Source organism: Melanaphis sacchari, unplaced genomic scaffold (genome assembly GCF_002803265.2).
Source record: "Melanaphis sacchari strain LSU unplaced genomic scaffold, SCAv2.0 Contig12_pilon_pilon, whole genome shotgun sequence".
NCBI classification, from domain to species: Eukaryota; Metazoa; Arthropoda; class Insecta; order Hemiptera; family Aphididae; genus Melanaphis; species Melanaphis sacchari.
Window position 1 is genome coordinate 2,757,196 of NW_020270527.1, and position 26,000 is coordinate 2,783,195.

The 26,000-nt window shown below is 26.4% G+C and overlaps 1 protein-coding gene across 3 annotated transcripts in view; it reads right to left on the reverse strand.

Moving 5' to 3' along the window:
• Window positions 1-1,442: 1,442 nt before the first annotated feature.
• The window catches only part of LOC112591193 (transmembrane channel-like protein 3), a 63,724-nt gene continuing 39,166 nt past the window's right edge, over window positions 1,443-26,000 (reverse strand). For all 3 annotated transcript variants that reach the window (XM_025334924.1, XM_025334926.1, XM_025334925.1), the window contains exons 10-15: window positions 21,894-23,037; window positions 20,860-21,020; window positions 14,319-14,918; window positions 7,572-7,785; window positions 3,678-4,296; window positions 1,443-1,688 (exon numbers count right to left, since the gene is read on the reverse strand). In XM_025334924.1, the coding sequence (XP_025190709.1) occupies window positions 3,701-4,296; window positions 7,572-7,785; window positions 14,319-14,918; window positions 20,860-21,020; window positions 21,894-23,037 (2,715 nt within the window). In that variant the 3' untranslated portion in view covers window positions 1,443-1,688; window positions 3,678-3,700. The remainder of the gene's footprint in view (window positions 1,689-3,677; window positions 4,297-7,571; window positions 7,786-14,318; window positions 14,919-20,859; window positions 21,021-21,893; window positions 23,038-26,000) is intronic.

Here is a 26,000-nt window from a genome sequence, read left to right on the forward strand (position 1 = left end):
AGTATAAAATATTTGTTCCATATGACTTGTACGCAGGGCCGGCGAGAATATTTGTGGGCCCCGGGGCTGATCAATTCCGGGCCCCTTTACTTATAGTTATTTCATATTTGACTAAGAATACTAAGATAAACATAACACTTTAATACAGTAATCTAACCGGTTAGACGATTACACAGATCGAACTCGCATTGAATGCGCGTATGTTTTGTTATCTTTGTGCGTACTGTTTCGTACTGTGTTGCGTATGTGATAAATGATAATATAGTAGCTACATGTAGCTGTTTAATTTTGAGCGATCGGACGCGAATGTTTACGACTTAACTTGTAATTCTGAATTATATAACATATAATTTGTATAAAAATAATTTTTCTACTCAAAAAATTAGTAAAATTGACCTCCCGGGTCTATAGGGCCTGTACGACTGTGCCTAAATATGCCCCAGAAAACGGGCCCTCCTGGAGGCTCTGGCCCCACCTGCCCCACCCTCTCACCGGCCCTGCTTGTACGTGTACATGCATTAGAATGTATTTTGTATTAAATAACAGAATGGTTATATTTTTATGAAAGTTATTTATTCCTATTGCATAGTGGTTATTATAAAATTTAAAAACATTCAAAAATCAAAATACGTGCACATTTTTTTTATTATTTTGTGAATCTATTGTAGAATTACACCACCGGGAGCGTTCGTACCAGCAGCTAATGTTCATTCTCCCGACTACTTGTACTAATGTTAATAAAATAGAAGTGATCATTTATCATCAGGCATGAATAAAGCCATAATAATTATCTATATATTTAAAATTTTAATTTATTATAACTTCTAGATTGTGAATAAAAAGTAATTAAAAACATAATATTATAGTAATTTTTGGTAACCAAATTTAAAATATATTTTGAAATTCCTAACTTATCCCAAATACTGTAAAAATCCATATTTTTCTATACATTTCTTGTCAAATAAAGTGTTTTGAAAGGTTTTGGAGTACCCGCTATCTAAATTTGAAACTAGGAAATTTCTTGAGAGTTTAAAACAAAAGGTTAGATAACAATGATAATATAATAATATGTGATTAATTATTTTTGAACTTAAAAATTATATTACTCTAATAATTGTTGAACTATATAATAAAATTATTGATATCACATGACAAAATATTCAAAAAACGAGTTTGGTATCAATGTGTTATATAATATAATACTGTATACCTAGAGAGTGCAGCTGTACTTTACATACTAAGCATGTTACATCCTCTTAAATACTACACACAAATATATAATATATATTAGAAATGAGTGGAGTGATTCGAGAAAAATAAGGGGTTAAATTAGCGTAACGATAAACAATGTATTAAAAAACTAAAATAACATAAAAACAAAATTGTGTTAACAGTTAATTTATTGCGACTAAAAATTGTTAAATTAAATATGAAGCCAACAAACTACACGTTTACAATGATCGTATTTCAATACTGATGTGCAGATATTTAATAATATATATTTTTAAATTTTACTTTAAATAATGGTGAACTAAGAAACTAATTATTCAACGTCCACACTGATTATTTATATACATACTAAATATAATATGTATCGTACATAGTCACATAGATGCAATATAAATGAGTAAGACTTAAACTTCAGGTTGAATTTGAAATCAATCTAGTGCCTCCAAAAAATGTGCTCTCTGAAACCGTATACCAAAATATTAATGAAATAACAGATCATGCAGAGATCGATAAGTATATAAAAAACTGTTGTTAAGTACCACTGAGTATAATTGTATGTTGTTGTGAAATAATATAACATAAATAATTATATTATAAAAGCTGATGCGTAGAACTCCTTTCCATACGACTGTTCTAAGAAATTTGCTAATTAAACCATTTTGATTGGACAACCAGCTCGTATGGGAGGACACATACAAGCAGTAGGCAATTTTAGAGTAGATCATTAAAATTACAGAACCTTCAGAGTTTTTTTATGTAAATTAATTGAAATTAAATAAATAAAAATATATTTTAAGCCAAACTAAAAAAAAAACTTTGAAAATGTTGTAATCTTAATGCACTACTCTAAAACTATGAATTCTAATTTTAGTATCATCCACAAAAATAAATTAAGTACAAATGAGTATGTCAAATATCAAATTAATATTTCAATATTTATATTTTATAATATATAATGATAGTGAAAATAGTGAAAATATACATATTTTATTATATATTATATAATATATAATGTGTTAACTACTGTTAAAATATCATCATCATATCTTATATAAGATAATAATAGTTAACTAAATACTGAGTACCTAAGTATTTAAATTTTTACCTATGCTGGTTCTAATTTTATTCACCTCACTTTACTAGGATATAAAGTATGTCAAGTGATCATGTTCTAATTTTCTACATTTAACGTATACTTGAATAAAGATTAACAGATATACCAGGAATGCAAGTTGGCCTAACCTGCGAAAACTTGATTAGTTGAATTTATTCTAATTAATGTACTCGTAATATGAAAATAAATACCAAGAAAAGTTTACACGCATTTAAAAAATATCAACCATAGTTATTTTGTAGACAAATATTGTGTTACAAATATTTAAATGTAATAAACCACTTTCATAATACTAGAAAAATAATATTGATTAAAATGTGTTCTAAACTTTAGTCAATATATTTATTTTAATTTTTATGTAGATTTTAATCCAGTTGTAATTTTGTTTTATTAATTATTAATTATTATCATAATCTACAAGTATTAATATAAAACGATGAAAAATAATCAATTAATCTTTATGTATACATTTTTTTTATTGGATGTAAATATTGTCAGATCAAATTTCCAAAATTGTTGCAATAGATTTTAAACTAAACAGCACATAATACATTTTTAAGGCAGGTAAATTATGGTATATAATGATTAATGACTAATGAGGCAGTATTCATTTTCACTAAATTAAATATTGACCAATTTTTCTTTAAAACAATATAAATTATATTATTAAAATTTGTAATATAGTAAATTCATTAAAGATAAATTATTAAAATAATATTTGTTTAGTTTCGTTTTGAAAATAGTTATTAAGCAATAATGCTAAATCTGTACGGATACCGAAATTATGAATGACTGAATAAAACAATAAATAAAACAACAGTTTTTTAAAGTAAATAAAAATTAAATTAAATATGTATGTAATTTTACAATTAGTTAATCTTTTATTTATTATTGTTTTTGTATTATATTGATCTTATATTCTTATATACATATATTAAGAATGTATATCTAATATAATTATAGAACTTTATTTCGTATTATATAGAAATATAATGATAGAAATGTATCCAGATAACTCACGAATTTAACACCGGTACAAAGTTATATTATCGATCATTGCAATAGAAATGTTGTTATTAAAATGTAATATATCATAATGTTCTTTAATTTATTTTTATAGTATTTTAAATAAATGTACTATATTATAAGTTGTAATAGTATATAGTAATTGTTTTAATGAAAACGAATATTAGTCAACAAAAGAAAACTATACTCCTAATGGAAACGCGTTATGCTTAAGCAATGATACATGTGATCCAAAAACAAAACGGTACACACATTTTGTACAAAAAAATAAAACAAAAAAAACAAAAATGACTCGAAAATGACTTACAGTGTGAATCTATTGTGTTCCATTTATTCCTGTTGGTTTTGCAGTTCTTCTAGATATTTTTGTCTTCTTCTCCGCGCTTCTTTGTAAAGTATCTGCGCCAACTTGAGTCTAGCCCTCTGCTTGACGGGTTGATCTACGGCGGTCGCAGGACCTCCTTCTTCAACAACAGCACCGCTGACCGGGAGTTCAGCCGTTGTGGTTCTATGATGTAACCCGGAACTATGCAAAGCAGTGGTGACCTGAGGTTGAATTGGTTCACGGATTTCCGGTACTGCTTCCGACTGATCCGACGACTCCGACTCGGATGATTGACGCCGGACCACTTTGGGCTTTTTCCACTTACGCAGCGTCGCCGCTGTATCCCGCGGCTCTTCACTCCTTGACGGCCGACGGAGGTGGTGATAGAGATGCTGCTGGTGATGATGATGATGGTGGTGGTGGTGTTGTAAAAGCGGTGGCTGATGGTGGTGATGATTGCGTTGAGGCTTGATGTGTTGCGGTTGCGTTTGCTGTTGTTGCTGCTGATTTTCTCGACTAAGGTGGTTTTGGTTTTCAGACTGCTGATCCTCTGCTTCTATGTGCACGAGTTTCTCACGCACTCTGTCCAACACCTCATTGTCTGTGTTATAGTTGAAAATAATTATTTCATTGATCTTTAAAATAAACTACAAGAATTTTAAAGCAATAATACAAATACTACTCGTATACGTATTTAGTAGGTGCAGTGTACCTATTATAGTGCATCTGATGCACTAATCGAGATAATATTATTAAATGTACGTTTATTTATAATTTAACAACACCACCCTTTATTTAAAAATAATAAAATTATTATGAATAATTTCATTGTGAAAAGTCAATCTTCATTCTTCAATAAAAATGTCCTGCAGAAAAGAATGTATATAAATGCACTCTGTCGAAGCAATCGTATGCAATTTATGTGAGAATAAATTGAAAATTAAGGAAACACGTCATCTAAGCTAGTAGCTATAGGAATAGAAAAAATTGTGTGAGTAAAATAATTTTCATTTTTATATTTACTTAAAATAATTCATTATTTTATTATATTATAGGATAATAAGACCAAAACACCAATATTTAAAGTTAGAGACCGTGTTGTCATCCCGGTTCCAAAAGTGGATAGAAATTTAATTTTACAAACTCAGCTAATATTATTGTCGTAGTGATCGACCAAAAAAATTACATTAACCTTTAAGAACTGAACATGGCATAATAAAGAGTTGATATCAAATTTTATTTATATTAAGTAAGTTAACAAGATTACAGAAATGTCATTAAGAGAAATTGTGTTTTCTTTAATAGGAGATCAAGGTTTATGAACAACTCAATTCGATTACACGAATATTATCGAATAATATTGATCATAATTGATACAATGTATTTGATAAAAATGTCTCAACTGTCTGGATTCGTGGCCAAGATCAACAGTGAACGTTTATACTACAACCATACATTTATTTTTGTATTTAAATAATTGTCTCGATTAAGTGGTTGTCCTTATTTAACTGGTGTATTTATTAAGCGGAATCGACTGTATATACTATAAAGAATAACTACAGTATTTTAAAAATACCATACAGTACTTTAATTATTACAATTTAAGTTTAATTTTTGTACAAAAAAAAAATCAGCTTGATAATTTATGGAAAACATATTGTATTTAATACGAATAACGAAAAACGCTAATGATTATATATTTAATATTTCAATTAGGAACTATCGTTATGATTTAATCGATGAATAAAACAATATATAGCTTTGAAAAAAAAATTTAATTAATATACAGTATAATATATAATATGTATATATATATATATATAAATATATAATTTAACCATGTGACATAACAATAAAATCAAGCTAAGTTTTAATTATTATTTATTAATTATTCATTATTGAGTACTTATAATCATGTTATTAATTATCACAATACAGAAATGCAAAATAATTCTAAATTATTTAAAAGATTTAATCATAGTTGTAACTATTAATATAATATCAAAGATAAAAATATAATAAAGTAGAATTATTATTATTTAGTTGGTGAATGGAAAATAGATACCATAAATACGAGTCGTTGTGGTTGTCTGATTGTGTTATAATGAGTATTGAGAATATATTTCATACGTACAATATTTTTTAGTTTTTGAACCCATTCTTAATAGTTACTGATAAAGAAAATTACATTTTCAGAAAACCACCGATAAACTTGCGATCGATAAACTATTATTATTCGGTTGGTCATGTCCATTCGAACACAAAAGTTTGCCATTAACTACTATAACGCATTTCTCCGACACACCGTCTCCATTAAATAGTTATCTCAGTACGTGTATAGCGTGGTTCACTAAATCTCGTCACGCGAATGCGTATTTATTCACTCTTTTGAATTATTAAATGCGTCAGTTTGGAATAATGGTTTCATTTACGTCCTTGGCAAACGGGCGACGGAGGAGCCGTCAATTATCACTTTATGTTTATCACTGGTCTATATTTATACTACTCTGCGTATATAGTATATGTATATTGTTGTTACGTGTGACGTGTGACGTGTTTATATATATTATGAGTGCATAGGTTTTTACATTATACGCCTGTAACTACGATTATATACCAATAAACCATTATATTATATGGTACTATACAGTCTACATAGAAAGTAATACATTGATTTTTTTTTTTTTTTGTGAACTACTTTTAGAATCAAGAAAGTTTTCTGAAATCGTAAACATTTAATGTTCGAGTTAAATAAAGTAAGACATATGCAAAAGATTAAATAAAATTAACGAAAACCTCACTAACAGAAAAATTGATTTTTTGTCCGCGCATCAGATAAATTCTGTCCATAGGTGATAATATATATCTTATTATGGTGAGATCTGAGGTCTATATTTAATCTCAATGTCAATTTTGAAAGACGAAAACGTCACTTTACAGGACGTATTTTTAATTTTTATTACCCAACGCCAACGGTATATCATGTATCATGTATGTATTAATGTATTATAGTGTATAGTGTATTCTACACGTACACATTACCACCATTTAACCGGAACCGCTGCCTTTGCTTATGACTTGAAATTGTGATAAATGTTTACAATCGGTATCGTTGTAATATGATCACAACCCACGTCATTGTGACGACCGGAACGGTCAAATTTATATTTGACCCATTTTATTATTATATATAAATCATATTCATTGTAACGAAAGTGCACAATATCAATGACCATAACCCTCATATATCCATACAAGTAGTACATTAATGTGTAATTATAATAATTTCAATAATAATAGATATAATATATTGTTCAAAATTCGTTAAGCTTGATCTATACCAGAATATATAGATGTATAATAGGTGTAGGTACACTACTACACTATAATAAGTTACGAGTATAATCATACTTTGATTTTTATTTATATTTTTTATACACGAGCAATTAATGCAGTTTAATACCCATGCTCATTACATCTAAAAATCTTTAAAAATGTATCACTTTTTCTTAAATTGAAAGTTTTACCTAACAAGCAAAAATAATTACTTTTTTTTTTAAAACTCGTGGTATTCCTAATAAAATTATTTTTGTAATATTCGTTTTTAATTAGTTATTGTGTAATTAGTTTAAGTAAAATAAAATAATAAGATCAGAATAAAAATGTTAAAACGAGCATAAGTAAACGCAGTTATGTCTAGATAAATAACTACCTCTAAAATGACACTGATATAGAAAAAAAATGTTATGAGATATATATTTAGACAATCTGATTAATTAAAATGGGCCACTTGATACAGCTTTTCTGTATCAAATTAGCGTCCCAATCTATCCCCTGGATATAAGTATTATTTATTTTTATTTTCTGTAGTCTAACCTGTGAGCTTTTTCTCGGCGATTTCAAACACGGAGCTCGGAACGTCTGTTTGCAGTTTACTGTTAGGCATTATATGTCTCCACTTTGCCAACGTTGTATCCATGCACGCGTAATCATCTTCGTTATCGTCATCAACGCCACTACTGTTTTTCTTCCTATTTACCAGCTGAAACATTTTTCGTCGTTCTTCGGTCCGCTCGCGTCTTAGTTGCGTCTGTTAATATCATAAAAACAATAGTTATGATTATTATTATTATCATAGATAATATGATAACCAGACACGAATCCAGAGGAGTTCAAAGACCTCCTCCAGAGAAAAAAAATTAAAAATTTAAAGTTTTGTATATCAATCATGTAAAAAAATAAAAATAAAAATTGATTTAAAACTATTTAGACCCCCCCCCCCTCCAAAATAAAATAAAATTTTGCGTGCCTGATGGTATATTATGCAATTGCACATATTCACTTTTCTTGAAGCATTAAGATTCCAAGCGTTCCTGCAACTTTCTCGACGTATAAATATTAATTCTATAGTTGTACCTGCAGTAAGGTTTTAACTAGGGCTAACGGGAACTTGAGACATCAATAATTATTCATGTTTGAAGAGTAGGTATGTTAATATATTATAACTCGGATAGATTGGAACGATTTTTTTTTTTAATATAATATAATAAATACATTACCTATGTTTTTGATTACTATTAAATGTAATTTATGTGTTTTATGTTATTTGTATAGCAAGGTTGTATCTATAAATGATGGTATTATTTAAAATATTGAGATAAAATTATTCTGGTTATATAAATTTGTTTGATAAATTAGATAAAAAAAGTTTTATTTAATTGTTTTTATTATTACCATTAGTATTTATAGAGCTTTACTAACTGTGTTGTTATCTAAATATATTTATAAACAAAATGCATTTGGAACATTCGTTAAAATTGATGACTTAAATTTAAAGTAAATCTCCGTAATCTCTTATACTAGGTAATATGTATATAAGTATATTATAAGATATCTAGATTTCTGTATCAAGAATATAGATAATTACAATGAGTCGTAAAATATATATGCAAAAACAGTTTATCAAACGTTATACCGGTAATGACTAATGACTGGAAAGTGGGGCATTACCATTTTCTACAAAAATCAACCTTTCTTCCAATATAATAGTAATATATACTTTCATTTTCTATCATAAAAAAGTTCAGTTTTTAAATTTTGTTAACTTTTTACAACAATAAAATAATTCTTATAAAAATTGATATATACATCAAAAACTAACAAAATGTTTCAATTTTTAAAACAAAGGATTGAGAATTTAATAAAAGATTTATAATAATCAGTTCATACTGTAAGCAAAAAATTTAAAAATATATAAGCACAGTTTTTTTTTTTTTTTTATAGACATTTTGATTTCAAATTAAGACTACATTTAACTTTTAAACGTAGACTAACAATTTTAGTTATTTTGTTGTAATTTAAAAATATTACGCAAGGGTGCTTAAAATTGTTGTCCTGTATTATTATTTTTAATATACATATACAATGATATTTTCGAATGCAAACTTTAATTTACCCTACTGTATTACTATTAGTAAAATAAATTATTTTAATATCAATTTAAAATATATTTAGTGATATAGACTGATAGACCATATTCGCTCAGAGTTGTTATTTGTTTGCATTTATTTATCTTTAAATTCAAATTTAAAACATAAATTACAGTGACTTACTAGTCAATGACGCAGTACACATAACAATTATTATTTTATTGTACAGCAGATTAATTACTTACCTATTTTTTCCCTTTTTAATTTTTTTTCTATATATTTTATAATAGTATAATATAATATATTCATTAAATATAAGTAGGTTACATTTTTAAATTTTATAAAATTGTTTTTAATCTATTTGCTTTCTATATAATATAATATTTACATTACACAATTTATCTGGTTTTTCGGTAACTCGGAGCAGTTTTGTTTTTAATTTAAATTTATTCTTTGCAAAAAAAATAATTTAAATGTTGTCATCATGAAAATAGTTGTGTTTATACATATGTATTAATTTACTTCCGACTCATAATTTTTGCACTATTGTTATTTGTTATGTTTAATTCTCTGTAGTCAAAAATTACGAATATTAGTATAATTAATTATTAAATTATGTCTCATGCTAGTTAACTTACGAAAACTTTCAACTCAATGCTTAATATTTCAGCCAAGTCTAAAACTTAGAGTGGAATCGAAGTCAAGATACCGTTTACCTCAAAAAATCAAACCGAGTCACAAGACCTGAAAACCGTGGTAAAATATACCGTGTACGGCCGTACGTTTACGAGGATACTCGTTGAACAATAAATTTTATGGTCAGAAGACTTAAATGACATTATCTGTAACGAATAATCGTAAACGCCGTGAATTATAGAATTAAACAAAAAAAAATTGTTAGGCGTAATTTTATTGCGTATAATACAAAAGTTTCTGTGTTGTGTGGTATGAAGTTTATTTTGTAACACGCATGTAATCGACAACAATAATATGGAAATGAAATAATTTTAATTTGCTATGGAAAATTGTGTGTAGTATGAGTTATATATATTATAATTGTCATAAATTAATTTTATGCATATTTTATAAAATCTAAAATGATTTATTTACAAATTATATTGATCATCAAAAATACATTAATTATTAATATCAATTTATTTATTATTTATAATTTAAATGGTTTTTATTTTATTGGATAGAACCTTAATATATTGAATCATTAACCTTTTTTGACTAAGGAATAAAAAATATTTTTCATTGGAACTTTTAAGTCTAACGGGATAAAGAACATAAAAAAAAAAGTCAATAAAATTTAAAACTTCTGTATTTATAATTATACCTAACTGTTAATTTGTTAATTTTAAAATGTAACACAAGTGAGATAAAGAAGTATGCCAGTTGTCTATTTCTAATGACCGATATATAAGTAATATATAAATTAATTTTGAATTCAATAACAAATCATTGTTTACTAACAACATGTTTGAGTGAAGACTGTATGTCAGTCTCGAATTTTATAATAATAAATTTATATTACAATAAGTAATTTACTTTTCTATTAGTATTTAGTCAGTAGTCAATATGGTATTACGATTAATTCATAAATTGCTTAATTTTTGACCAAAAATAAACAGAATTTATTATGTTTTTATTATAATACTATGTATCAATAGTTGTGAATCGCTGTTTTAATATTTTTCGGTAATAAATTATATGTTTATTTATATATATATATGACTTAAGACAAATAAATGAATAAAATCAATAAGTAATACCATGTATAATATAATTATGTAAACGTGATAATAAATATGCATTAATGTAAGTTCATATTTTAATTTCAGCCCTTTGTTAGTAAAATTATCATTTTTGATTATTTTTTTACGAATATAATTTATGTCATGTCAGTAAACATGCGAATTAAGTTTGGATATTCGTACAACAATTCTTCCTTTATAAAATTACAGAAAATGAAAAATTCTTGGAAATAGCCTTCAACAGGTCTCGCCAGCTCGTTTCGATAATCAAAATTAACATTTTTTTGTTTACAAATATAAAACATACCATTTTTGTGAACATGTATAGTAATATCAATTTAAATTCAAACGTTTATCATCTTACATTATAGAACTTAAATATTCGATAAATAAAAAAATATTCATAACATTAAACAAATACGTTTTGATTAATTTATGTTTTTTTTTATTTTTTATTCTTATTTATACCTACCTAAATAGTTAATATCGATTTAAATTCTCGTAAATTAAAATCTTAGTACTTAAGATGCAGTTTTCCTTGATAAAATGATATAGATACCTAACAAATGTATTCTCTAAATTATATTATATTTTGCAATGTGCCGTTTTTAAATTCTAAAAGCTGAACTTTGTTGTGGTGGAAACTAGAAACTTATTACATTACTAAGTTAGAAATAAACAAAAATTCGATTTTAGTAGAAAATTGGAACACCTGGAATACGAACGAGTATAAATACAATATATGTTTGTACTTATGTACACTATAAAGTATATTATCGTTAAATGGTTTTAAATTTAACGTTTGGGCATTCAGCTAACACATTAAAATTAGAATAAAGCGAAAATGTACATTTCGGATGTTTTAACGTCAATAAATTAGTTATACATATATACCTAATGATGTACATCTCGGAATAATATAATACAAACGTTCAAATTTATATTGTAATAAACATTCATTTTTATTAAGTTTGTTATGTTTATTCATTCAAAATTTTCCCATTTTAATCATTTTTGTCCTATATATTATTATCGTAATGTGATTTGTGAGCAGTGAGGTGTGAGGATAAAATCGATTTATTTCTTCATCGTGTATCCTTTATTATTCAAGATTGCTTTAATGCACGTAAATAGTTGTGCATATGCAATAATTGAACAAATTTAACAATACATTTTGATCGTCAGTATAAATTATTGTTATCATTAATAACCTTGTGTCGTACAATGACTCAATAAACTTTCCAAAAAACAAGCTTGTTATTATATAATGTCTAATTAAGTCTAAGCAATTAGCTTAGAATTAATTTGTGTTTCAAAATACAATTAAAAACATTATTTCGAATTTTAAAACGCATACTAAGACAATTCTTAAACGAATATCCAAAACTATTAAGCTTCAAAACTTAATTTTTTGTTCAAATGTAATAGTAGCATATAATAGCATAACAAATATGTATTGAACACTTTTAAGTCAAAGTGCAGATTCCCCTGATTCTTTCCTATAAATGTAAATTTTTAAATCAATTTTACTTAAATTATTTAATAAAATACAGCCATCCAAAACGATCCTTTCCCATGTTAGCACTGGTCCTTGTGTTTAATACAAATATTACAGAGTAGAAACCATTTTTTAAATATTAATTTTACTTTTATTCAAATTCTATTTTGAATTTTTTATAAAGTCAAACATTTAAGACTATTTGTTAATATATTTTTATGATATTAATGACCTATTAATTAAATAATTGTCTTATTAAGATATCTATTTCTATGCAACTAAAATCAATGTAATCAATATTTTAGATACACCCCTAAACAAAGAATCTGTAAACAAAAAGCAAATACAAGTACCTAGATGAAAATATTATAGATTTTTACTTTATGCATGTTTTCAGGAAACCGACTACGCATTTTATCGGACTTAAAGTTACGAAGCTAACAAATATAAAACGTGTTCACTCCCGAGGCTCATTTTACTGATAAACTATAATCTCACTGCACATTACACTTTACCCACTCAAAAACGGTGTTTGTCGAGAATCGTTGAGAATTTGATTCTGTGGCAAATGCAAAAAACAGTTGGTAGTTACAGATTCCCATAAAAACTAGCCAATGAAAAATCTAATTTTTACCTGCTTGCGAATTAGGTAAAATAATATGGATGGTGGTCATAGTATAAAGTCGACTACCTCGAAGTCGACCGTGTTTCAGTTCGGAAATTACGATTCATATCGTATGTTATATTGTGGTATACTCGTGAACGTAATATTCTTCGTTGTCGGACAATTTTAATGAAATTAAAACAGTAGCTGTCAATCGTTTTGTTTGCGTCCGCTATTTTTACTAATTTTCAAAGATTCTAATGATTTAATCGATTTAACTTTAATTTCGTGAGTATATAATATCTAGCGTAAAAGACTTGAAAGCAAAAAAAACTCTAAAAAAAAAAATTAGTAAAACACAGTCGTCAACAGTCTTTTTTTAGCGCCCATCTTATCATTCGATTCTCGATCAACGATTCGCAATATCATCTACGAGTGAGTATTATTAATGGTGATGACTGATGAGCTCTCAGGTAGTGTTATGAAATGCTAGCGGAACGAGTTCAGTAAGTATTAATGTATAATTATTGGCGTTTAATATTTATAATAAAAATAGTATTATAATATTATATTAATAATTGTGACCCACTTAATTTACAGTTTTACCATACACTTTTCCCATTCCCAGAAGATTACAATCCAAGGACGACGCGTATAGATATAAGAAACACATAATAATGTTAGGTATCTACCTATATTATTCACTGATCTTTGTAGCACTATTGTAAGGATATGCTATCATTCATACACTTCTACAGTCTTATCATAGTTATATTAACGGTATTTAGAATTTATTGCATATAAATATAACATGGGTGTAAATATAATGTATAATATGATGAAGTAATTATCCTCTTAGAGCGAGTTCCAAAATAAAATAATATTTATTATTTCTTGTATTAAGATAAAATAAGCATAAATTAATCAATTAAATTTTAAATAGAATCTTTCTTCTTCTTTTTTTTTTCAATAAACACCTGGTAGGCTCAAATACACATATTTGTGCAATATATTTAATAGAATGTTGTATTAGCTTAAAAGTAAGATGACATTAAAAATATTAGTAGCTTCAAAGTTTTGAAAAAAAATTACTTCCTCAAGAAAGTCTCCTCTAAAAATAATGATAAACCATTTCTAGATCTGTAATTGACTTATGTTATCGAAAATGTTTGAAGCAGAACATTTTTCTCGTACTTAATTGAAAAATAGTATGAAAAAACAATATAATTTTATGATCTGGCACAATACTGAACATTCTTATATTAATTTTAAGATTAATAATTTTACTTAATTCACGACCACCGTACAGGAAGCAGGTCTAGCACATTCACTTACTTTCAAGTCGTTATTGGCTTCTCGGAGCGATGACGTGAGCGATGCCAAGTAGTAAATGATGAGAATGAGGAGCAACAACAGTGGTATAACGATACCGGGTGACGCTATGTAATCGAGTACCCGATGCACCATCGGGTTAGGTATCGCCTTCTTGATCGAGTTGGTAAAGATGTGATAGATCTTTTTGTACTGCGAGAACGGTCCACAGTGCCACGACGGTTCAATCCACACGATGGCGTAACCGACCGGCAGCACGCACAAAAATAGCATTGTGAGTAGCAGTCCCAGGTAGAAGTTGTTGCTTCGGCTGGCCCGAAACACGACGTCGTGTGGTACGTTACACGTGAGCACCGCCCACGATCGCACGTACATCATAATCATCAACTTGACCACGTTTATAATGGGCAGCCCTGGAGAGAAGAACATACCCATCCACACCATACCCTGGTTGTTGACCAGGTGCAATATATTCTCGGCGATCTTGAAATCGCCATACTGTGGGAACCGCTTCTCTAAGTTCCAGCACCAGCACCGGTTCATGTACCGCACGAATACAGCACGTGCAAAGTCCACGAATATCGTTGAGAGGATTGTCGACACCTAACAAAAATAATAGTAAAAAACTGTTTTAAAACCCCTGACATTTTTTGTTTTAAGTCACTCTACACGACTTGAACCGGTTTAAACACAAATTAAAACAATTAAAAACCGACATGTGATATAATACAAAATTAAATGTTCAATATTAAAACCGATACCTAAATACATCATACACAATATATTTATTCACAGAACATTAACCAATAGACACTAAATTAAAACATTCATTTTGCTACTGATGTTTGTAATCCAAACCGAAGAGATTTAAAGTTTATAAGCAAAGGTATCAATTCGAGCTGAATAAATATAATTACATAGTTATTTTAAAATTCACATAATGGCATTGTAAGCAAAAATCGGATATGGTTCAATTATTATTATTATTATTATTATTATTATTACTTTCTTTTGACCCAAATGTTCAGATACATTTTCCCAAATTGCCCAACCCGTGGTGAAATAAAAATACATGCATTATTTCTACACCGACATCGTGGATTTTAGATTATATTTTGGCACTCAAAAATATACTTATTAAATATAATTATTCAAGGACATTAGAAATCTATTTATTTTTTTTAATTATACAAAATATATTTGATTATAGTCATGATTTAACTCCAATAAAACCTAAGTTAAATATAAAGAAAATATAAAATTATCTGATTTTCAATAATCTTTCTACATTATTGTAATAATGTGTGTACTGCGTACGTAGAAAATTTAAACTCTTTACATGAAATACTTTTGAGAAATAAAGATAATTTATCACATCGGATATCGCAATGGATAATTTTTTTTATGAACACAATTAAAATTATGATACATTCTTGTCACATTTATCACATAATAATTAATATTTGTATAAATTTGCATACATTCATAATTTTTGTTATGTTTCATTCTTTATACATATTATTATATATTGATATAATGATGAACATGCTTTTGTGTTTTACTTTTTAAACAAGCACTATTTAACACGTTTATGAACACTCGTACTGCATGTAAAATATTGTTCTCATTGAACATATTAAGCTTTATAAACAAAGTAGGTACAAAAGAAAAAATCAAAAACACATCGTGAGCGTAAGATTATTCGTACATTATATTTACGCAACTAGCCATTTCGTAGTGGTTTTAATTTTCTAAGATGACACAAAAGTAATATAAAATTATGATAGTACACAAAAAAAATATATATATATATATTATTTATCATATTATACACAAGTGAAATATCTACGAAAACTATAACATTATTGAATTTAAGAAAAAGTATAAAAAATGTATCCATGTATTTTGAATATGTCGAAATTAATAGTATACTTAAACCAACTAACGATCAACAAGAAAGCAATTAAAGTAAATGAATGTTGAAACCTTGGCAAGCGTTTATTTAATTTGTGGTGGATGAATTCAATTAAGTACTCTATTTACGCAAATGTCCATAATTTTAGTTCTATTTTTTCTAAAATAATAAATATCAACATTTTTTAGGGTAAGTGCTGTAAAATTTAACTTTGTGTATAGTATACACAAGATATACTATTAACTATTGGATAGACCATGGAATTTACATTTTGCCATCTCTTCGTGAACAATTGTTGATGAAAATAGATTTCTTTCAATAAAACATTGTTGTTTATATTGAATAAATTACTAAGAAGGTTTTCAATTGCAATTTTTTATTTTTTTATAAGATTTCGTGTGACAATTGGTTTTGTGACGTAACAATTTATGCATGTGGTTTTTACTACACTTATGCAATTATTCATGTTTATTAAAATTTAAATACTCTGCTTTCAACCTATATTTAAATTTAAAAAAGACGGTTATCTTTGCTATCGACCCAAAGCATAAAAATGTTAAATATTTATACTGAATTTGTGCTCAAGTAAACTCAATAAAAGTTGTATTATTAAAAAATAACTGCTACAGAGAGAAATACACATTGAACATTTAGGATCAAAAATCTATTTGGTTCAAAATCTGATGCGTTTTATTCTTTGGTCACACTTTTCGTGATAGTAAAAAGGTTTATCATGTAAAACCTTTTGAAAGATAAATAAAATAGCTTTAATGTTTATTAATAGCTCAGAAATTATTTTTCAAATTTTCCATAAGGTTTTGAAAAAATTAAGTCTGTAATGAAGCAAATATTTTAATCTTTAACACCATCTCGGTAGCTTTTCTAACCCCTGAATCGTATAATGAATTTTAATTTAAATTAAGTTTATAATTTATTTAATAAAACCACATGGAGATAAAGATATTTTTAACGTTAAACTGGTGATCATATATTTTTAAATATTAAAATAAAATACGATTATCATTATAATCATAAATGCAAACCGTATCCATTTATACAATTCAAACTGAACAACATAATATTGTAACACGAAATAGAGATATTGATCAATGGTCAAAAGCTTAGTAAACATGCACTTAACTTAAATAGTAGAATATTTAAGTTAAGTTTAGTTGTTAATTTCAAAGTCTTAAAACTATTTCTTTGATCTAAATAATTTAATTTTGTCTATGTTATTGTGAATTTATTTTATTGTTACTTTAAAAAGACGAATTAGGCAGTTACCTACATGAATTCTATTGAATATTGAGTTTAACGCAATCACAAAGTCCCAGCGGATTATAGTAATAATATGATATTTAATATATTCAATTTAAGTGCGATAATCTGTTTTTTTTATTTTATAACTGTATATGTTTATCTTTTTGACGATAAATTAACACAGTTAATATAACCATAAAATACGTGGTATTTTTGTATAAAAAAATTTAAATATTCATTATTATATTGTTGGTATGTAAAAAGTTTTAAAAATGATACATATTAAATATTTAAATTACGCACATAAAGAACAATATAACACATACAATTATAATCAGTTTATTTAATATCTATGAAATGTATTTACATTATTTATAAAATGATATATCTCTCAGTAGTTGAATGTAGTATTATTATTTTTTGTTATCTCGGTATGTATTTCACGCGTTTCAAAATAAACCAGTGGAATGCACAATATTTTGTTTAAAAACTATAAATCCTGCGAATACATGTCCAAACGTTAAGGTTTCGTCATTTCACTATCTCATGTCGTTTCGTTCTACCACTTCTACCCAGGTCACCACGTGTAATATGAGCGGTGCGTGCAGCTTATCTGAAACTTTTTTCTAACCGACCCCGTAAATTTACTCGTGATTTTAAGTTTAAAACATCTATTAATTCTTTTACCATGTGGTATCTCTTCATTCCTAGCGTAATTTTAAAAATCGCATATCCGTATTATTTATCTAATTAATTTTAATCAGTAGGTACCTCTTCATATTATTTTTTGTAATTTCACATATTACGTTATGACTAAGTTATTTTGGGATTGTTTGTATAACATATTTAGTATTTACAATTTTTAGTTGCACACTCAATTTATACTTAAAATAGCATCGTAACATTCATACTTGAAGCTTGGAATTAAAATAATCAAAGTACACATGGTTTTATGTTTCTTATTTTATAGAAGTATGAAGGTTTAAAAATAAAACTATTCTATACATTGAGGATCTGTTTTATACTTCAAATTAGAATTATTTCAATTTTATAAAATTAAATGTTTAATAGCATAAAAAATTAATTTAACTTAGAAAAAAAATTCTGAGAGCTTGTGAATAGCACTTATTCAAACTATTATTTTAATGTGTAATATCAGGTGATATTTTTATGTATAAATATTACTTTTAGAGTACAATACATTTAATGAGGTACTTTTATATTTTGAGAACTATACTTATAGTATTATGTTTTATCAAATATCAGTTCTAAATACAACTACACGATTTTACGTAAATAGTTATTGAATAATTCTTATTAACTTTATAGATATCCAATTTTACGAAATAGTGATAAATAAATAAGCTACATGCTAAGTTTTCCATACCAAACGTTATTGTAACTTCAACTCTAACAATTATTCAGACAAGTTTTAGTACAATTAATTTTATGAAGATTATATTGTTAATGGCTTCTTTGACGACAGTTAATGTTATTAAAATACATTATTATAAATCCAAATTTTTGAACTACAGCTGTTTCGTTATTTTATTACCTATGTTTTATAAGCAAACATTACATTTTTTAAATAATGGGTTAAGGTTATATAAATTTATAAAACCTTCTGTTTTTATCTTTAAATTTTATCATATAATTGTATTACATTTTTTTAGTTCATCAAAATAAAAAACAACAAATACATATAAAAAACGATTTGTTTTTCAATGTAACATCAATAGACAATTATTGAGTACTGAAGGTTTTACTACCGTGGAGTATATTGTTAAAAATAAATTGTTATTGTTTTTCGTGGAGTAACACAGCATGTTACATGAAATAAACTAAAAAACAATGAAATATCTAAGTACATATAATATAATAAGTAATAACTCGTAAATAGTCATATGTGTTTACTCAGCATAAATGCATTGACAAACATTAATCTTTATTCACATTCCAAAATCAAATAAACGTGACTTCTGTAAGTCTTTAAACGATGATAGATGCACCTCACCCAGCAAAATTGTTTAATATAAATCGAAATTCGTAATGTATATATTATAATTGTTATCATAGATTGTATTTCATAAGCTATATGCGGTAGCCGTTCAAAATATCCCCTCAAAAAAATATCTCAAATAAAAAATAATTGTTTTATGAAAAAAAAATAATACTGGAATGATGATTTATTACATTTTAAACGAACAAGATAGATATATTTTAGCGCAAGTATAAAATATTAATAACACTTTAATACTTCTATATTTAAATTAAGTAATTTTGATAAATAATAATTTGAAATTTATTATCAACAATTTTGATGTTATTGCTTTGCCAGGTATTTTTTCATCAAGATCGGACAACTAACATGAGTATAGACCTATAATAGCGAGATTTTAAACATATGAATTTATTATTAAACGTCAAAAAATTAGGATTAAAAACACAAACCCTTGACTTGAAAAACGTTAACATTTAAGAAAGAAAAAACTGTGTATAAATAAAATATTAATGAAATTGTGCAACCAACTGTACCTTAAACAAGAAAATAACTAAAAAATATACGTAAAACACAAGATGCTCATGACAAGACAGGCGAAACAAATAAAAATAAATTTGAAATGCAAAAACTTGAATCTAATTTCCGTGAAAGATGTTACTCGTAAAAAATTTATTTCTCATAGACTTTAATTAACAAAGCAATCTTGCAGAATCCGGGGTGATTATGTAGCTATTTGTGTTATGTATTTTTTTCTTTTATCACGGTATAATAATATAAATAACGTTCGATCATCATAAGATAAAGATAAGTGTAAGCTAAAAATGTGTGGATTAGAAAAAAAAATTTTATTTTATTTAATTAAATGTACCTACTACCTCTCACTAGTCTATAAATATTTAAAAAATTTCAACTAAAATATGATGTAAATATTTTATAATATTTTTGGTGTAATATTATTGTAATATATTATTTAAATTGTTATCAAAATTAAGCCTGAATTTATAAATAACGAATACTTATTTTATTTCTTTTAAAGTTTTAAAGTAATTTAAAATTTAATGTTTTTAGCATTGTTAAATAAATAATTACATTTCATATTTATTGATTTTTCAAACTTATTTCAATCATGATTATACGTATAATTTGTATATAGGTAGAAAATAAATTCATTTATTATTACTAAGTCCTAATACATATTCGTCATCAATGACATTTAAAAACAGATTATGTTTAAGTTTCTAATAATCTAATTTCATACATATTTCGTCAACTAATTCAAGAAACTACCAACAAGAGGTATACTAGAATTATTTCCCAAGGTATTAACAAACATAAATTTCTGATATCATTTTATTTAATATGCTTACCAAATCCATGACTGTAAGTTTAACTAGCTCTTGTCCAAACATTGTCTCCCAACACAACTTCCGCAATCGTCGCCTGATTTGAAGATTCAAACAAGTGGTACGAAGAGATAAGTCTTCTCTGGGCGCATCGTCATGTTCCGTCGTTGTCGTGTACGCTTTGCCTATATAAAAACCACTGTGCATTTATTTCATAAATTTTTAATTACAATTAAATTATTAAACGCTTTTAACTCATTTTTGATAAAATTATAATTAAATGCCCAAAGTAAATCTCTCTAATATTATCTAACAAATCCCTAAAAGCGAAAAAATAATGCATATTATGATAATATTTAATAAGTAACGTTTTACTGATGTTGGTAAAAATCTTAAATTTAAATTAGTAGTGTATATTATGGTTAAAATATACTATCATAGGTATTACTACAAATACAATTAATAAATAATAAAATAGGATAAAAAAATAAAAATAATTTTAAATTAAATTTGGTATAAAAGGCTCTACATTTTCATACTACCTCTTGACATCTAAATTCATAACTATCATAAAAATATTATGTATCAAAAACAACTAAGACAATTTGAAGATAAAATGTATCTGTCAAGAGTTAGTATAAATATAAATAGAAATGTACTTTAAATAGTTCAATTTTATACGTAAGCATCACAAAGTTTAACATTTAAACAATTATTAATTTATTTTTAATTAACTATTTATTTTTTTTTTTTTTTAGTAGTAAAACTCATACTAATTATTTAATATATTTAACTAGTAACTATTTTATATTATGTGGATACAAATAATCAAACTCATATAATTTATTTAAAATTGTTATAAAATGCATATTGCGTACTATACGTGTACATCAACGCGTAACTATATGTTAGATATTTGATTAAATTAATGTTCTCAGCAGAAATGTAAGTCTCTAGGGAATTGCGGGGCCCAAATTGATATCGACCACATTTTCACATACATTGAGCTATGTAGTATTAAACAGTACACATATACGAGTATACGCTTTGGTATTTACTCGATTCCTTGCTAAATCCTTGAAAACCATTTGGCACCTCGGTTACATTTGTAACTGGTGATGGAGACGAACAAACTACTTGAAAACAATGAGTCCCATTGAAAATTACTTCCGACATCCGTTTTACGATTCTTCTCCTTTCAGACAACGCAATTATCTTGTCCGTCCTCCACGACTGCAGATCATCAGACGCAATCGTACTATATGGCTCATCGTCTTTATCTATAGTGATTATCGATTGATCAATCGTCGTGTTCTTCATCAATACTTCTGCATCCAGACTTGTTGTTGATTCGGGAACGACACTCGACGTCAACTCAACGGACTCATCCGGTGTCGTTTCACCGATTACACTCTGTGTCGAAATCGATATCGATTGAAAAGCCGTTGAATAAAAGTCTAACGAAGCATTCGTCGGATTCATAATTGTTGACCCACCATCAACCGGATCCATGGTTGAATTCTCCGTCATCGGTTCATCTGTAACTAAATCTACAGTCGAATTCTCTACCATATCATCATAACTGTGCGTATAAGTGACATCGAACTGAGAGGTGGTGGCGGTATTTTCAGACGAAGATGTGTCGTATACGACTTCAGCAGTTATTTGTAAATCATTAATGGTGTTGAAAGTCGCTTCAGCCGTACTTTCAGTCCACCCGGCGTCATCATTTCGATTTGCACCGAAAACATCTGTAATAGGACCTAAGTTCGTACCGGGAGTTAAATCTACTACCGTCGAAAAATCGGTCTCAGTCGTGCCGAATTCCAGTGGCGCAATCGGTGAAGGAACGCTTTCGTCCAATTTCGGTGGATTCGCGTCGGTTGGAACGTACCGGACAGCTGACCAGGAGAACGGACATTCTACTTGCTGTCGGAAGCAATTCGGTTGTGTATCGATAGTACGGGTGACTGGCAATTGAGATTTTGTCGTGTTCGACATAGTAGAATTCATGAATGCTAATGCTACCAATACCGATGTAGTCGAAGTCGTTTTCAACAAAGATGTCGTGGTCGCCATGGTGGCCGCAGTGGCTATGGTGGTCGCGGTAGCCGTAGTGGCCATGGTGGCTGTGGTAGCCTTGGTAGCCGCAGTGGCTGTAATATTAGATACATTATCTTTCAACTCCAACAGCTCCTTGGTCTGCAACACGTAAACATCGGTAAAAATACAGTCGAAATAAAGATTAGTCGTCTTAAAATGTAAACAAGAATCAGTACAAATAGAATAATACGTATAATATTATATAAATATTATAGTAAATAAATATTGAGGTACATAATATACAATTTATCTCAATCGCTTCGTATCATAATATGCATCAAAAGTAGCTGCTAGTACATCTTTGAAAAATTAATATGATTAAATTATATACGTTTTATTTTTTTTTTTTTAATAATTGTATAGGAATGATCCGTATTAACAACAAATTAAAAAATCAAAAAAATATTTGTACAATACAATTTTCAGTATAGCCTTTTTATCTTATTAAAAAAAAAAAAAAAATATTTAACTCGATCGAAAATTGTCCAATCAAGAACAGATTAAGTTATTGATTTTTATAAGAATAGCTTTTATGAATAAACTAAATATTTTTCTAAAATCTAAACGAATCTCAATTGTAATGTTTATGTAGATCTTTACATTATATTCTGATAAAATAGATTCAAACTAAGTTAATTTTGTTGAAAGATTCTATTAACTGATGATTTGGTCACGGCTTAGGTTTTTAGTTTCTACTAACATAACTATTATTATCACCAAAATCAAAATCTTAACCTACACTACCTTGGTTAATTTTTATTAATTTCATTTTTTTTTTTTATCACCACTTTTCTTTGTGATTTGTTTCATTAAGTTTGACTTTTATAATAAGTATATTATATATATATATATTTATATATAATATGTATACCTATATTTATACATATAATTAAATAAGTAATTAAGTATATTATCTTCTTAGAAAAATGATATAATAGGTAGATACTTCCAGTGGTACTTGTCTTTTGATATATATGTAGTGAAATATGTATGTTGATTTAAAATTAATAAAATGAAAATTTTCCGATATTTTAGAGTGAAATTTATAATTTTTAAACCTAACCAAGAAAATAAAAGAAATTATAACAGCAATTAGTAGCCTCAAAATTGAGTAATAAACACCGAAAACGGATAATCTATAAATTTTTATTTTTATTTTTATTATACTACAAATATAAGTTTATTATTGTGTTTTAGTGTGCTCTTTTAGCAGATGACCAAATTGTATTTAATATTTACTGACTTTACACTAAATATGTTTTATTTGTAATTCCACCTAAATTTTATTACTTTTATAGATACGTATAATATTATAATAAATAACTTTTGTCCTAACAAATTTTTCAAGTAATTAGCTTCTTTGTATATTTAAAAATAATTAATCTTCTTTAAAATACATGTAGATATATAAATATTAATTATAGGTCGATCGCTTCATATGTAAATGTAAAATAAATAGTTTACAAAAAGAAATATTTTTTAATATTTTAATATTTTAGTTTAAAAAAAAAGTTCTTACTTCTTAGTATTATAAATTATAAATAGTAGTTCTTATTAATACCTGATTTTTATATTGTATTATTTATTTAATTAACATCATTCAATCATAATTTTTATCAGATTTTTTTCATGTTTTTATGGTTCAAGAATAAATATAACAAAACTTTATTATAAAATAAATTTAAAATATTAGAATTACTGTATTATTGTATACGAAAAGCGACTGTGAATGAAGACAGTTTGTTAGAGTGTCAGCCTTATCGCACTAAGTATATTTTATGACATATTTAAGCCATTTATTTTACTTTTAGCATTACGGTAGATTGATATAATTTTTACCAGAAAAATTGCATTTACTATACTAATCATTAGTATTTAATAATATGTATTTATACTTTATTATGTCAACTTATATAACTTGATATTTAACCATATAATATTTCTATAAATACCATAAAAGAATAAGAATAGGTTAATAATATAAATAGATAATATCTTTAAAAAAAATCATAAATTCCATTAATTATACTATAATATACATAAATTTTAAGTTTCCACGAATTGAAAATTATAAATATCATTATTTATCATTAAAATAAATAATTTTGTCCAAATTTGAACTTTAAATATCTATAAAAACAATTCTCTTGGTAAATTCTTTATACGAGTATATGTTATAGTTTCAGTATAAAATACTAATCAGGAATCTTGTACTAACATTTTTAAAACTTAGATACAAAACGAAAAAGTTTTATAATTTTCTTACTGCAAAATACTTGTAGTTTGAACAGTTTCGTGGTTTTGAAAAAATTTATAAAAATTTAAACTTCTAATGCAAACAATAAAAAAGATTATGACTATGTATTTCTAATATTTTTAAACAGATATAAGAACAAATTATTTGGAATCTTGTATTACATTTTTAAGAATGTTGATCTACTAAACATTTTTTTTATCGATGGCTATAGAAAAAAACTAAAAAAATATTGGAAAATTGTCATGCCAATTAATAGTTCAAGAGTTGAAATATTTTTATAATTTTACTATGAATAAAAAATTATAATAGTAACATCAGTGAAAATTTCAAATATCTACAGCTATTCGTTTTCGAGTAGGTAACATAAAAAATAAAATTGATTTTGTTGAAAATTGGATTTGAGCAAAAATTCCTGTTTTTTCTAATTTTTTGTTCAATTTTTCGAATATTATAAAAATAAATACTAGAAATTTTTATGTGTGACCTTTTTTAAGAACAAATTAGATTCAATTTTATATCCAAGACCACCACCGTTTTTAACAATTGAGCGTTTTATCGATAACTTATCGTGTACTTGTCCACCGAAAAAAAAAATGTTTCATAGTAAAATCTAAAAAGTAGAAAATTATTGTTCAAATAATTTACTATTTTGAATAATACGTGTTTAATATTACACCTAATATTAAACAATAATTTTTTTAGTCATAATAGTTTTGTATTATTATCGTTATTATTATTACACAATTGAAAAAGTTTCATAAAACCAAAAAAAAAAAAAAAATTAGTAATTAACAATATTTTTAAG